Below are 14,992 nucleotides of genomic sequence, written 5' to 3'. Positions count from 1 at the left end.
ATACACAATTAGACAATGTTATGAATATTTGGAAAAGTTTGAAAAATTTGATTTTGCCGCTGGAGAAACACATACCTTTACTGGGGTTGTTACTGGAAACTACTATACTGTATAATATATTTCCTGTACTGGAGGCAAAACATTTTTATTAATCCAATAGTTGGTATCCGCGTATAATATTACATTATACCGAAAGCTTATATTTTATAAATATTTAATAATAGCTACGAAATTGTGTAGTGTACTAAAAATATACGTGAAATAGGAACAGGAAGTGGGGATCTTAAACTTTATAACATTATGTATCACCAAGGGGGAGGGAGGATAAAAAAAAGCTTAAAAAGAACGTAACGTGATTAATGGACGGCCCCTTAGAAAATAAAACATACCTTAACTATATTTCATACTTTATTAGTTTCTCACAGTTGAAAATAACAAAAATATAGCTACGACTTAACTAAAATATCACTTAAATAAGGTTTCACATGGGTAAATAGTATACATCATGTGGGCTATCACATTTTACCAAAGAAAATTGACAATCGCCGCGGTCGAGTTATTATATTTATTGCGAGAAGAAATTGACAATGGAGATTAATTTTGTCCATGGCATAATGAAGTCCTTGAACGATTTAATTTTTTTACATATTGGCCTATTGATTTTTTACAATCAAATCCTATATATTCCACGTACAGAAATTTCAATAATTCATGCTGCCTCTATAGCCAATCTAAAATCTACATAAGTTCTTATATCCCATTCTATGTTTTTATAAAAACCTAAGACTAGTGTAATGACGACTTAGCTGCAAAACGAGTTCTGTTTGTTTCCTATTTTAAACTATGTTACATACTTGGCTCGTCCAAATTTAATACAAACTAACTAGTAGCCTAGAACTGAAGTATCATCCAGCGCCAACTGATTGTAATCGTATCGTTTGATTATTTCAGACAATGTTACATTTGACATTGGCTATATGAATCCATTAGTTTGATATAAGACCCGAACGTAGCCCTAATATTTTGATTTATTACTTCAACCTCAAAAAGTTAAATGCTAGAACGGCCAATTGCTAAACATCGTCTGAAAAGTAACTTGTTTCAATTACTTAATATTTTAAGGCATCTTTATAAATCTTCATTGAACTTAGTAAAGATGTTTGACAATATTTTGAAATAACAAGTATAAAACCTTATTTTTATTTAGAGTGCGCGTAGCTTAAACTAAATCACCAGCTTAGCTGTATTAAATATTGATATTGAGAACTTAAAACATTATTAAAATAATAAATCAACAACAAAAATAAAATAAGTAGGTAAAACATCACAGTACGATAAAATTATTATAGAAAATTCATAGTACAATAATATACTTATAAGTTTATCAATTAAGTATATTTTAAATTGATTCAAATTGCAAAATAACTGTTGTTATTAAAGGATTTTTCCTAATTAAAAATACTGGTTTTACATATTTATAAAATAATGTTATGTAAGTATGATAATTCATATATATTATGGAATAATAATTATAAAATTTTTAGGAGTACATCGACCTGAACTAAATTTTCAATGCACAAAATAACATTATAATTATAAATAATTATAAAAAAAACAAATAATTTTTGTATTTTACTCACTGCAATAATTGTGATACATAACAAGGACTTGATTGATACTTGCTAGTAATGATATTACAAATATGTAACGAATCATTCAAGTGTAGTACTCATTTGAAGAAAACTAATATAATTCATAAATTTGATGACAATTTGTATTCCCCATCTACATATTTTATAATGTAGATATCTAGTATAATTAGGCTTGGATTCGATGTCCAAAATTACACACTTTTACGATAACTTCACAATAATCTTAATCTTATTTGAAATAATGTGGATGGATCCATTACATATATTTAAAGCAGAGATGGGATGTAACAGTCTCAAAGTCTATTCGATCACTGGATACACTTATTATCAAAACAAACTTTTAAACAAACACACAAAGAGATTCTTTAAGGAAAAACTAAGACACGCAAATTTAAAACTATGCAGTAAATAATCGTTAAAATCTTAAAGTATCTTTGGATGTATAAAGATGTTATGAGGCTTACAAATGACTTAATATTAATGGAATAATTACCACGACTCCTTCATCTGTAGTCATAATCATTATATAAAGAAGTATACAGTAGTACAACGCCTATCTCGTATTAAAAGGCAAAAACGTCTAGACAATGTCACAGTTGTCACAGCTCAATAATACAGTAATTAAGAAAACGCAGATCCATAACAGGAGATAACGATTTTGCAATCTCTCACAGCACGAGTAGTATGTACCATTTGCACAACATAATTACATATCACATTTGATCATATACATATAATAATATAAGATACCTACAAACATTAAAACATGCGTATGCATGCAACCTTTAAAATGTGTCCCGATCTGCTAACAACATGCCGTATGTAACTCGAGCTTGTACCTCCCGTGGCTCGCCCCTTGCGCCCGCACGATAGACCTGTCTAAACGTCTTCGTCAAACTACTGCATGAATAGAGACTATAGTATAACTGTGGTAAAAATTCCAATGCTATTGTGTTATTCACATATTCACGATATTATTATACTGTTATTGTTATGTAGATAACATATTTTGATTCGCGAAACCAGTGTGCATGTCTATTGATTGGCCAGATGCTATTGAGTCTGGACTTTGCAAGGATGCACTGTACATGGGATTCATTGGAGTTGTCCCGCCTGCTTCGAATAGAGTACTGTCATATACACTGTTGCTCTGCTAAAATTGAATATTGATATTAACAAACATGAACTTTACTTTGCAATTGTCTTAAAGTAGTAAACATCATGACTATAGTATTTATAAGTTGTGAAGCTATAAAACAATTGGCTCTGTGATATTGTGTTGAAACAATAAAGCAATATATAGAATATGAGCAATACGACATTTTCTTATCACTGTACCTGATAAATGTAGTCAGAATCTGTTTTGAGAGAGCTGAAACTTTGCTGATGCGGCAGAGAGACTTGATCGTCATCCATTGGCTCATCCATTTGAGCTTTGTATGAGAACATTATACTTGGCTGTGATACACTGAAATGGAAGATAAAAAACTTAATAAGATATATATATATAGATATATACAGAAAAAAAGTATATATATATATATATATATATATATATATACACATACTTTTTTATGCAAATGCTAATTTAATTTATAACTTACCTGAAAAATTCGCTGAGGAACGTATGGTAAACAAGCGGTGTATACAAGGAAAAATATAGCCAGGTGGTAACATCAACAACACATAGACCTGGTTGCATTGAACCCCAAATTAAGAGGCCAGCCCCAACTGCTTGCGTTATATCAAGTAAAGCTAACAGTAATATGTAGAAATAAAAGGAGAGTTTCGCTGGAAAAAACAAATTATTGTTATAATACTTTATTATCTTACTTGTCCTATAAATGCAAAAGATGGTTAGAATGTAAGGATGTATGCTTGTTATAAGATGTTTTTGCATGAAAGAATCACATCCATCTATTCATCCATACTTACTTTCGGGTTTATAATATTTGTAGGATGAGATGAATAATGACAAAACAATATTTTTTCCTATCTCAAATATGCCTTACTTCAGTATTTTCAGACAAACAAAGTATAAAATGCATTTGCATAACTTATTTCATAACACCCTTGCAAGCAGATTGTGTGAATTATGTAACTGATGTTATTATGTTTATATAAAACAAGTAAAAGAAAACACCCTTATAAGGTATGAGGACAGGGAAATGAAATCGGAAGAGAATTAAGTATAAAATAAACTAGGAACTTGAATATCATTTAACCTACATTATGGAATGTAAAACAAACTGTTTACAAAGTGATAAAAAGAGTAAATTACTGTTATCAAACATATTAATACTAATAAGTAGTCATTTATTTTATTGTAATAATGTTTAAAAGCTTAAAACATTTTATGTGCTTAATTTAACCTTGACTCTACACATTTATTGTTCTAAAAAATGTAATTCATAATGATTAAAATAATAACCTCGCAACTCTAACAGACCCAAGTCTCTTTTGACATTTCTATTTCATCTAACCTTGGATCTAAACTAGATTACTTGTTAAAAAACTACTTAAATTATTAATCAATTATTTACTGACAAACTTTCAATGCAGCAACTAAAATAAAAAAATTAACCTACAGAAAGAAATTTGTACAGTAGGGTCTATGAATCTTTAATAGATAGACAAACTTGATGCATAAAAATGTGTACAAACAGAGTAGGTATTATAATAATCATCAACCATCACCAACCTAAATAAGGTGTCAATGAAAGTGTAACCTTGTTATTTTTTACAATGACTAATCATTTCAGTGGAACATGACTGGTAGAAAATTAATATCGAACAGTATTTAAACTGTCAAATAAAAACATATTAGCTACAAGAGATATTACATAAAGCTCTATATTTCTTCTTTGGGTTTCCTCCTTTGTGTTAATAATCTTTTTGTATTTGCAATTTGAATGTATTGGAAATGAAGATGCAGGACAGACCAATATAATATATATTAGTAGCTATTTGATTGTCTCTTCTCTGACGGACAATAATATCAAATATTTTATATATAATAAAAAAACAATATTTGATCTAATTTAAATTAAATTTCATGCTTAAAAAAAGAATTGTTACAATACACATGCCTTATAGTAAAATAACTTACTTGGCAAAGCTAAATATTCTCTGATAGGTATCCACGGAAGAAGCAAGATGACTAAGTAAATAATACCAAATACCAGAGATGATGTGAACCAGAAAAGCATTCCACCATGTCCAAATAAATCATAGTCTCTGGTATCAATGTGGAACATGTCATCTGGCATTACAATTTCAAGAGTCCCTTGGGTCACAGTAAATGCCAATGATATAAAAGATGTTGCAAGTAAAACATATCTGATGCTGCTCCGACTATCCATATGACCTGAAATAACTTTTTATAAAGAATAATCATACAAAACATTTTACAATGAGATATTTAAATCTAACATAATAGATTACAACAAGCCTTATTCATGTATATACCATTTACTCAAGTGTACTTTCTATGTGGTAGTCGAGCACGCTTTGGCACGAATTGGGCCAGCTCGCACTGGGGAAGTACAACACCCCCACAGAAGACCGGCGTGAAATGGCATTCTGCTGTGTTTCGTTCGGTGAGTGGGGGAGCCGGAGGCCCATATCCTTTTCCGTCCCCTTCCCAGTCCTTTCCTTTATTCCTCGCCAATCCTTTCTTAATCCCTTCCCAATTTAAAGTCGGCAGTCCATTTGTAGAGGTGTAAGATTGCAATGGACCTTATGCCTCTCCAAATGTTCATGGGAGGTGGTAATGCTTACCATCAGGCGTCCCACCAGCCCCATTGCCGACTGTGACATAAAAAAAAAAAAATTAAATCCTCTGAAAAGGTAAACATAAGCATTCATCACCAAAACACTCAATCAGGAAAAACAGGTCCCATCTTATATTTAGTTCTAGTAACTTCAATTTCTCAATAATCATTCCACAAAACGATCACATATAATAACAAAACTAATAAAATAATTGATTTCACTTACCAAAAGCAAGTCCAAAAATTACCACACTCATCTCAGTTGCAAGTAGGAAGAATCTTACAGTGACCCACAGGATCTTATCAATTAGACCTCCAAGGGGCATAGCTGCATTCACAGTCATGGACACAGCACATCTTATCAAACTGATAATAACATTTCCCCATACTAATGAATAAAAAGTCAGAAAAATTGGGCTACTAGTAGCACGCAATTTTAACTGAGCTTTGTTAAATCTAACCACTAAGAATAGTACAAAAAGTGCGTTCGGTATCAATATAATTAAATCCCAAATACGAACCCTGTAAGCAAATATTACATACATTAAAACATATTGCAAATGACATAAATCTAAGCAAAATAATATGAAGTTAATCACCTTGAGTTGTTTATCTCGTAATATAAAACATATTTGCAAAAAGTATCTTCTTTCACTGGTGGGAAATCAGTACCATTAATACCAAACATTTTTACACTTTTAATTCTGGGCCATTTAGTTTGTTACGAAATTATGTTAAGGTTCGTTGAAAGGAATCATCACTTGCACCACAATAATCAAATTAGAAGATAGTAAATAGCGTCAGCTCTTGTCTGGCATTATAAGATATTAAAATTTTCTTCTTAAATTCTACGAATCTTTTCACTTTCTCCCTATTTAATTTATTTGAAATACGACGACTGTCGAAACAAAAAAGACATAATAAACCATAAATATAGTGTTTGTTTGTCAAAAATCAAAATGTTCTTTTACTCACAGACCATAGATACAGATAAGCATAACATCATAGAAGCAAAATCGTCACATTAAACAAAATCGGTTCTCGAGTCATCCCTAGTAATCATGACGTGTACCCTAGACTGACAAATGCAAAAATTATTTGAAAATTTAAATACCTACATTCGAATTACGAACATCCATCGTGTTGGTTGCCGGTCGCTATTGTATATAATTTTTTTTTTTATTTCTTAGAAGTATTACACATTTGAGAAAAAGTGTAAAATTAAGTTTTAAAAATACTCAAACGAAAAATAAAATTAATTTTAATCATGGGTATTCTAGCCACGGGGCTTGGTCTTCTTTTAATCGCGACTGTTGCTTGGTCAGATGAAGCTCCCAAAGGTCCCAAAGTAACTCACAAGGTAAAGTCATAGGCATCTTTTACTTCTATCTTATTTTATATTTACATTTTAAAACAATTTTATACCGGTTTCCAATAATCTCAGTATTATTAGAACTAACAAAGATGAGATAAACTTGATAAGGTCAGCGACCTTGTGATGACGTTTAGAAATAAAGCTCCGGATGTCGTATTTTTTATCCTTTGTTGTGTAGCTTTATTCAATTGCAGTTTTAAAGTATAATTACCCCTAAATATTTTTTTTGTCAATTGAACTTTTATTATAAAGTATTTCTTATCCTTTACTATTATTTTATATTATATAAAATTTTAATTACACTTAAAAATATAGTTTTTTCCCTCTTGTTTTTTTTTATACAAACATCTCGTGGGATTATCCAAAACTAATTATGTCAAAAATTATTTTGTTGCAGGTACTATTTGATATAACTGTTGGTGATGAACCACTTGGTACCATTACCATTGGCCTTTTTGGTAAAACTGTTCCTAAAACTGCTGAGAACTTTTACCAATTAGCACTAAAGCCCAAGGGAGAGGGCTACAAGGGGAGCAAATTCCACAGAGTCATTGATAATTTCATGATTCAAGGTGGAGACTTCACCAAAGGAGATGGAACTGGAGGTACAATATTTTTTGTTAAAATAATGGATTGGATCAATTAATAATGGATTTGTTTTTAATCTTTAAATAAATCAGTCGGAAATTTATTCATATACTATAAACAATAAGTATTATCCTCCTTGGAGAGATGTATTTGTATATGATAGGTACATAATACACACTGTATTAATCTGTGTAAGGTTTTTCACTTTTAATTCTTTTTATCTATAAATAAATCAAAAATGGATAATTCCTTTTCCATAGCAAACACACAAATGCTTTAGGTTCTACATAAACTGCTATATTAATTGGGTTTTGTAACAACTCTTTATCAAGAATGTATTAATGGCCAATAAAAATAGTCACAATACTGTAGGTACTATAAAAATAAATAATGAAACAATAAAAAATTCCTATTAAAATTTTATGAATAATTCTAAATTTAATTAAACTGAAAATAATCATGACGACATTACTTTTTGTAGGACGCAGTATTTATGGTGAAAGATTTGAAGATGAGAACTTTAAGCTCCGCCACTACGGTGCTGGTTGGTTGTCCATGGCAAATGCTGGAAAGGACACCAATGGTTCCCAGTTCTTCATTACTACCACAAAGACACCATGGTTGGACGGCAGACATGTAGTGTTCGGCAAGGTCTTAGAAGGAATGGTATGTCTCTATTAACTATTTAGTGAATAATTCTGAAAGTAATCAAGGCTCCACTATATATTATCTGATATTCATAGCTAAAAAGTTGTATAATCAAGAAAGATTTAGTGCTATATTCATTTATCATATCAATATGATACTTAAGTAGTACAAACACAATGGTAAATTCTCTGCTTGTCATGCCCCTGAGTAGCAGTAAGTCAATTTAATTCTTGAATGCTAGGAAGTAGAATAGACTCCAATTGACAGAGTACTTGAGCCATTGTTAGCAATCTACAGAGGCCAGGCCAGATATTGTTTATCGTGAAACTATGCTTTATTTCACTTGGTATAGAGCATATTTTTAAAAAGCATTGCATTAATTGGTTATATTGTCAACAGGACATTGTTCGCAAGATTGAGAAGACTGTAACTGGAGCCAACGATCGGCCCGTCAAGGATGTTGTTATTTCCAACACCCACGCAGAAATTGTTGCAGAACCATTCAGTGTCACAAAAGAAAGTGCTCAATAATTTTTAAGCAATAATTTTCTAGATAAGTAATTTTTATTTCCAGGTTAAATACTTTGATTGTATACAAAACATAGTTTTTAATGAATTTAAAGACCTCTTGTTCTTTGAAATAATTACAAAAATGTGAAAGTTAACCATCACAGTTTATTTTCTTGAATAATATTAACATTAAAATAAAGTCTAAATACATTTTATACTACATTTTTTATTTCGTTCATACATTGTGCTGCTTCTTGTTTAATATCATTATTTTTTTTAGCAACTCCTAATTTATAGGCATGTCCACAGTAACGACGAGCTGTATCCAACATTTTTTTCCTTATATATGCTCTTCCTAGGTTAACATACATTGCACCTAAATCTTCCATTTCAGGAAGAGTCTTCCCAATATCAATTGCTTGTGATAAATAGTTAATACAGTCATCAACCCGATTCATTTGATCACAAACTGTGCCCAAGTCATTCAATTGAACGACAATATGTTCTGGATCCACATCTTTTAATTCTTTCATTTTGTTATAAGCACTCAGCATATAATTAAAACCATTGTCATATTGGTTGCAATCAATAAATAGTCGGCCATACCAATCCTCAGCCATGGCAAAAAGCTTCGTTAGTTCTTGAGAAGGATTACTGTTGTATGCTTCCCTAATTTTTTCTAAACACCAGTCATATCCTAACTGCGCAGTTGTATAGTCCTTTTGTAAATGACTGACTCGAGCTAGCTTTACGCTTACTTGAACAACACGTAAGTCATCGTCTTTAGCTCCACTTGCCATAAGTCTTTGTGCTACAGCAACAAATAACTTTTTTGCTTCATCCAAGCGTTCTCTTTGAAGGGCCAGGTTTGCCATTACATCATAAATATATGTAATACCCGATTCATGGTTCATTTGTTGTGCTTGTCTTAATGCAACATGAAGCAACTGCTCTGCCTTTGCATTTTCATTTCTTTGTATAAATAAAACGCAATGTTTAATCATTAAAATCAACTCATCCTCGGCGCTAAGTTTTTTCTCTAATCCAATTAATGTTAAAATAGAAAAACCTAGAGTACATGGTAATCCAATTTTGTGCGGTATTTTTGGAATTGACACGTTGGATATATTAAATCTATGAGCAAATTTAACTTGATACAATCTTCGTAAAAAAAATCTGTATCTACTAGACATTATAGGATATAAGGGTTCTAAATATGTGTATTTAAATTTTACTTATATTACATAATTTTAAAATAACCTCACAAAGTGACAGTGAAAGGTTTGTTTACAAACCGACCGCAGTATAAGCTTACTCTGTGACACCAACGACGTCTTCAGCACAGAATACATTTAACTTACTGAGTAACTAGTTCCTTCTTAATCTATAGCCTGTGCATTTAACATAGATATAGTACCTTTGATAGTACCCAAATTCAAACTTCATCGCTTCAAATTAGTAAGTAGGTGCATATGAGTAGTCACAAGTCTGCTTTAGTATAAGGATAAGGATTAGATTTTGATTAGATGTATCGAGATGTGATTTTGCTAAAAACGGAAAGGTAAAGACAAATCACAGTACGAGTTTAATTTTATGTGCTTTAAAAATTGTTAAGAAGAGAACCTCCTCTTTTTTAAAGTCGATCAAATAAAAAACAAAATAACAGGCATGGAGCGTAAACCAGAGAGTTCTATAAGGATAAGGCGTAAACGATAAACCGGTAATTAATGATTTTCTCAAATAAATACGTACTAATAAAAATGCAACGCTGAAATTTTCTTTGTTTGAACGCGCACTACTAATCGGACCAATTTCAATAATTCTTTCACAGTTCTCTGTTTTACACATGTGGCATTTAAATTTTATAATCATATTACATTGTGACATTACTTATTCTCACAGAGACAGAGTACTTTGATATATTTTTCTGTAGTCTGTGGTTACATAGCTAGAGCCTAGACTTTTAAAGCTAGTGCATAGCATTTTCTGAATTCAGAACTAAGTTTTTTTAGATTTAGACCCTAGTGCAATTCTTACTTTTAAATGTTTAGTAACGAAAAGTATATTAAATAAAAGGAAATAAAAACAGAACGTCTGCTAATTGCTATCAATAATTTTATAGCTATTATAGACACAAATTTAAAATATGGATTTAGATTTAGTCAAACGTGAAAATGTGGAGATATTAGGACGCTGTAAGTGTTGTTTGGATGACGTTAACCTCCAAAATTTATGGGAAGAATATTATAATGATGGTCAAGTGGAAGTTTTTGGCGCAATGCTTGAAGAATGCTATTCCTTGAGTGTAAGTTACAGTTTATATATTAATTTATCGTTTCCCCATCATACAAAAGAGACTGATTAATCTTGTCTACCAAATTAGTGTATTCTTGGTTTACTATATAGTTTCAGGATCGAAAGCAAAATTATGCTCATATTATATACTTTTCTCAGAAAATTCAACACATCTCTTACTACTTTATTTATTACTACTTTATTTTGATTCAAATACTTAACTTTTATGAATTACAATTTCAGTGGGAAAACAAAGATCAAAATGAATTTATATGCAGTGCATGCATAGTGCGCTTGCGGGATGCTCTCAACTTTAAAAGGGAGATTATTGCATCTGAGCAAGTGCTTCAGCAAGGTATAAATTTAAGAGTATACAGAAGAAGAATAAAATTGCATTAATTAAATTGTTTTTTAATGTTATAAAACTATTAATATCATATAATGCTTTATCCCTACTCTATAATCTATTTATACATGCAAACATATACTTTTTTGTTTGTTTTTCTTTCGCAATATAACAGACCAATTTTTAATGGTATGATTGTTTTGCCTGGAGATAGATAGGAGGATAACAGAAACTTAGGCCATTTCATTCCTATGGGATGATGCATATTTTAATCACTCCAGAAATTCAGTACTAATAATAAATTTTAATTTGCTTAACTGTGTGAGTGAAGCCTCTTAATTGTATATATGATATCTGATATGAATAAGGATGATTAAAAAATATTGCTTCACATTGCAGTGGCATTGGAATTTAAAAATAATGTTGCTGTTGATATTAAAGTTGAATCTTCAGAAGACATTGATGAATATCATGAAGTAGAATATTTGGAGTTAGAAGTTGATAACTGTGCTGAAACTGAAGGTAAAATTACAAAATTGTTATAAATTTTATTCAAAATAAACACAAATTTTTGGTTCAGAGTAAGTATTTTGTACAATAAATAATCAAATTTTGCATCAGTAAAAGTTCAATTTTGAAATTTATAAAAATGTGTATTTCACAAAATGTTCTTTTTATTCTATAGATAGATTCCATGAAAATATAAGTAATCCCGTAACATATAAATAAACAGAGTAAATAGATTGCTGGTTGAATAATGTAAGTGTCAATAATATAAGTGATTCTTATATAAGAGAAATCTATTAATTATGTCTGAGTTATATATATATAAATAGTAAATTAAACTTTACATACTTACATTTTTCTATTAAAATGCTTGAATTACTAGTCCATTTTTCAGAAGTTTGGGGGGTAAATAGATAAGCCTGTAGGCTAAATATAAAAGATGATAATCATGAACAGACACAGGTCAGGGATTAATAGAATAGATAATTCAAAGAGAAAGAGGTAAAAAGAAATATGATTTCTAGTGTTGTCAAAAACAAGTTTACCATGGTACCTAATCATTTATTTTGTTGCAATATTAAAATTGCATGCTTACAGTGTAAAATACTTTTTATTACTGTGTATATATTTTCATGTGTATTATGTAGTCTATTGAAAGTTCTATAATATAAGTGATTATAAATAAGCAAATATTGTGAGTACCTATGGGGAATGAAACACCCAAAGAGGGTGATGAATCATCGAAGAGCTGCTGTATCAATTACAAGCGGTCTGCACCGGCATCGCCCGTGGTACATACACATACAGTACATAGTCTAAAGCCTTGGTCAATAAATGGGCTATCTTAAATTGAAAGAATTTTTCAAAACGGACCATACTGAGATTAGCGCGTTGAAACAATCAAACAAATAAAATATAATAGTTTAAAAAAACTATAAAACACGCTTTAACAAAAATCATATTTTGCAAATTGAAAACTGGAATAATTTTATCAAATTAGTGTATTGTCATCGGTCCTCAATAAATCTACAAAGTTTGAACGAAATCTGGCCGTTTAAAGTGGGTCAAAATCGCGCCCAAAGAAGTCAGTTACAAACAAACAAACATACAAACAAACAAACATACAAACAAACAAACATACAAACAAACAAACATACAGGTGAAGCTAATAAAAAGCGTGTAAAAAAAGCTTTATAATATTAGTATAGATGATAGCTTGTACAGCTGCAGGAGATATGTTGTGTATAAAGCACAGAACTAACATCGCACTTGGACGGAACATGGACGAAAATGTGCTTATTATAATCGAACAAAAACTGGATGGTCTGATGCTAACATATTCGAGGATTGGGTGACAAGAATTGTTTTACCCTTTCTTTTTTAAAACAAGCCTGGTAAATAATGTCTTATTGGCGACATTTTATCATCCCACTTCTCTATTAATTTAATTAGAACGTGTGAAGAAAAAGCATTCGTTTTGGTTTTTTTACCGGTGGACTCAGTCCACAGCACGCAACCGCTTGATGTTGCTTTTTTCCGACCGACCTCAAAGAAACATAATCTTACAATGAATAAAAACAGATGGATGGAAACAAACGTTCATCCAAAAATAATAATTTCCCCACCTATTGTCTAAATAAATGGAAAATTTAAAGGAAAATAGCCCACAGAATGTCGTCGCGGATTTAGGAAAACTGGAATATATCTTCTCGGTCCGATACGATTGCCCTATTCGGAGAGCGAAAAGAAAAACAGAAAAGCTGTAGATGAAACAGTTTTCGACATAGTATTCTCTTGTGTTTGATTTTACGCGAGTATTATACATTTAGAAATTAAATACTTTTAAACGGATTTTAAACGTCATTTATTCATTATATTAATAACCCGACGTTTCGAACATTTTACAGCGAGTCTCTCCATGACCACGCTCGCAAATCCGTTTAAAGTCTTTAATTTCTAAGTTTTCGACATGTTTAAGGATTATTTGAAGACTCCTTAAAACTTGCGCCTTTACCTATGTATATATTTTAATGGATGGAATGTGTATATTTTAATGGAATGGAAATATGAGGTAAAGGAAATGGTATTCACAAATAAAGACTAAAGAGAAAGGCGAAATAAAGAGCAAAACTGCATAGAAAAATTAATATAAAGTTAAAGAAAATATCCATCAATAATTACAAATATGATCATTGAATTAGTTTTTTTATTGAAGTTTAATTTCATATTTCTTAAAAAAATCAAAAATGTCAACATCTTTATGATAAAAATGTGGCAGACATATCATCAAAATGTTGTCCTCACCTATATATATATTTTTTACAATTAAGTTGATTTTGTTTATCATATCAACGGCACTCGGGTACCGAGTTCATTGTACAAGAATATTGCGTAGACAGCCCTAGCTCATTTTCTATGTTCACCTCTTTCTTGTTAGTTTTGAGTCAAAACAAAAAACTTTTTGGTCAAAACTTTTGACCCCAGTAATAAGTTAAATGTAAAATACTAAATTTTTGTTAATATATTTACAATAAATAGTGTTTATTTTTACATTGCAAACATTTATAGTCATTGATATACAACGAGGTGTGATGCGCACACTGTGCGAAGGGTTGTGACTTGTGACCAAGATAATAATCAATTTTGTGCATTTCAGCAAAAGGGACTGAGACATCAACAGAACCACCTAAACGTAAATGGCCGAAAAAGAGAAGAGGTGCAGATCGCTTAAAAGTTTACAAAAAATACACCCAACTTGAGCTAAGAGAAGCTATGGAGGCGGTGAAAAGTGGCAAAATGACCCGTGCAGAAGCTGCTGAAATTTACAACATTCCTAGGAATACGATCAGCAACAATTTGAATAAATACAATTCATTAATCGAAACTCAAAATGGTGAGTGTTTAATACCTGTTAAATCAACTGACTATTAGGTTTGTTAGGTTTGAAAAAATTATTAATTAATTTAAGTTTTTTTTTACAAAATAACATTTACTAAATGAGTTTGTATATATAAATTTTAATTTAATAATTTTGAATGCTATCTTCAATTATTAATTGTATGTGGAAGACGAGCATGCTTCGGCACGAATTGGGCCAGCTCGCACCGGGAAAGTACCACACCCCCACAGAAAACCGGCGTGAAATAATAGCATGCTATTGTGTTTCGTACGGTGAGTGGGGGAGCCAGAGGCCCATATCCATTTGCTTACACTTCCCAGTCCTTTCCGTTATTGCTCTATGATGTCAATCCTTTCTTAATCCCTTCCTATTTTAAGGTCGGCAATCCATTTGTAGAGG

The 14,992-nt window shown here is 31.0% G+C and overlaps 4 protein-coding genes across 5 annotated transcripts in view; 2 read left to right on the top strand and 2 right to left on the bottom strand.

Annotated features, from left to right (window-relative positions):
* Positions 1-395: 395 nt before the first annotated feature.
* On the bottom strand, positions 396-6,401 carry LOC119832090 (transmembrane protein adipocyte-associated 1 homolog). Of its 2 annotated transcripts, none has more exons than XM_038355706.1 (6): positions 6,025-6,401; positions 5,652-5,947; positions 4,762-5,019; positions 3,257-3,443; positions 2,991-3,120; positions 396-2,802 (listed from the first exon to the last, which is right to left on the bottom strand). In XM_038355706.1, exons 1-6 carry the CDS (start codon positions 6,111-6,113, stop codon positions 2,644-2,646), a joined length of 1,119 nt encoding a protein of 372 aa, XP_038211634.1. In that variant the 5' UTR covers positions 6,114-6,401; the 3' UTR covers positions 396-2,643. The 2 variants fall into 2 exon arrangements, with proteins under 2 accessions (XP_038211634.1, XP_038211633.1); XM_038355705.1 differs by having other exon boundaries at positions 396-2,805; positions 6,025-6,113.
* A 130-nt stretch (positions 6,402-6,531) lies between these two features.
* LOC119832092 (peptidyl-prolyl cis-trans isomerase 5-like) lies at positions 6,532-8,758 on the top strand. Its single transcript, XM_038355708.1, has 4 exons — positions 6,532-6,785; positions 7,198-7,405; positions 7,870-8,054; positions 8,436-8,758. The coding sequence occupies exons 1-4, from the start codon at positions 6,693-6,695 to the stop codon at positions 8,565-8,567; spliced, it is 618 nt and encodes a 205-aa protein (XP_038211636.1). The 5' UTR covers positions 6,532-6,692; the 3' UTR covers positions 8,568-8,758.
* Positions 8,692-9,865, bottom strand: LOC119832091 (tetratricopeptide repeat protein 19 homolog, mitochondrial-like). The gene has a single exon (XM_038355707.1). The coding sequence runs from the start codon at positions 9,737-9,739 to the stop codon at positions 8,759-8,761; it is 981 nt and encodes a 326-aa protein (XP_038211635.1). The 5' UTR covers positions 9,740-9,865; the 3' UTR covers positions 8,692-8,758.
* Positions 9,866-10,571: 706 nt separating this feature from the next.
* The window catches only part of LOC119831939 (zinc finger protein 28-like), a 6,938-nt gene continuing 2,517 nt past the window's right edge, over positions 10,572-14,992 (top strand). The window contains exons 1-4 of the mRNA XM_038355508.1: positions 10,572-10,851; positions 11,085-11,196; positions 11,587-11,709; positions 14,351-14,587. Coding sequence (XP_038211436.1) covers positions 10,693-10,851; positions 11,085-11,196; positions 11,587-11,709; positions 14,351-14,587 — 631 coding nt within the window. The 5' untranslated portion in view covers positions 10,572-10,692. The remainder of the gene's footprint in view (positions 10,852-11,084; positions 11,197-11,586; positions 11,710-14,350; positions 14,588-14,992) is intronic.

The sequence above is a fragment of the Zerene cesonia genome, chromosome 14 (assembly GCF_012273895.1).
Source record: "Zerene cesonia ecotype Mississippi chromosome 14, Zerene_cesonia_1.1, whole genome shotgun sequence".
Taxonomy (NCBI): Eukaryota; Metazoa; Arthropoda; class Insecta; order Lepidoptera; family Pieridae; genus Zerene; species Zerene cesonia.
The sequence above is the reverse complement of the archived record's forward strand: the minus strand, read 5'-3'. Positions and strand labels throughout refer to the sequence as shown.

Coding starts and splice junctions, on each gene's coding strand:
- LOC119832092 (XM_038355708.1), top strand. CDS start 6,693: ATGGGTATTCTAGCCACGGGGCTTGGTCTTCTTTTAATCGCGACTGTT. Junction 7,406..7,869: donor CAAAGGAGATGGAACTGGAG/GTACAATATTTT, acceptor TACTTTTTGTAG/GACGCAGTATTTATGGTGAA. Junction 8,055..8,435: donor GCAAGGTCTTAGAAGGAATG/GTATGTCTCTAT, acceptor TATTGTCAACAG/GACATTGTTCGCAAGATTGA.
- LOC119832091 (XM_038355707.1), bottom strand. CDS start 9,739: ATGTCTAGTAGATACAGATTTTTTTTACGAAGATTGTATCAAGTTAAA.
- LOC119832090 (XM_038355705.1), bottom strand. CDS start 6,113: ATGTTTGGTATTAATGGTACTGATTTCCCACCAGTGAAAGAAGATACT. Junction 3,121..3,256: donor TTCCTCAGCGAATTTTTCAG/GTAAGTTATAAA, acceptor CTTCCATTTCAG/TGTATCACAGCCAAGTATAA. Junction 2,806..2,990: donor ATTCTGACTACATTTATCAG/GTACAGTGATAA, acceptor ATTCAATTTTAG/CAGAGCAACAGTGTATATGA.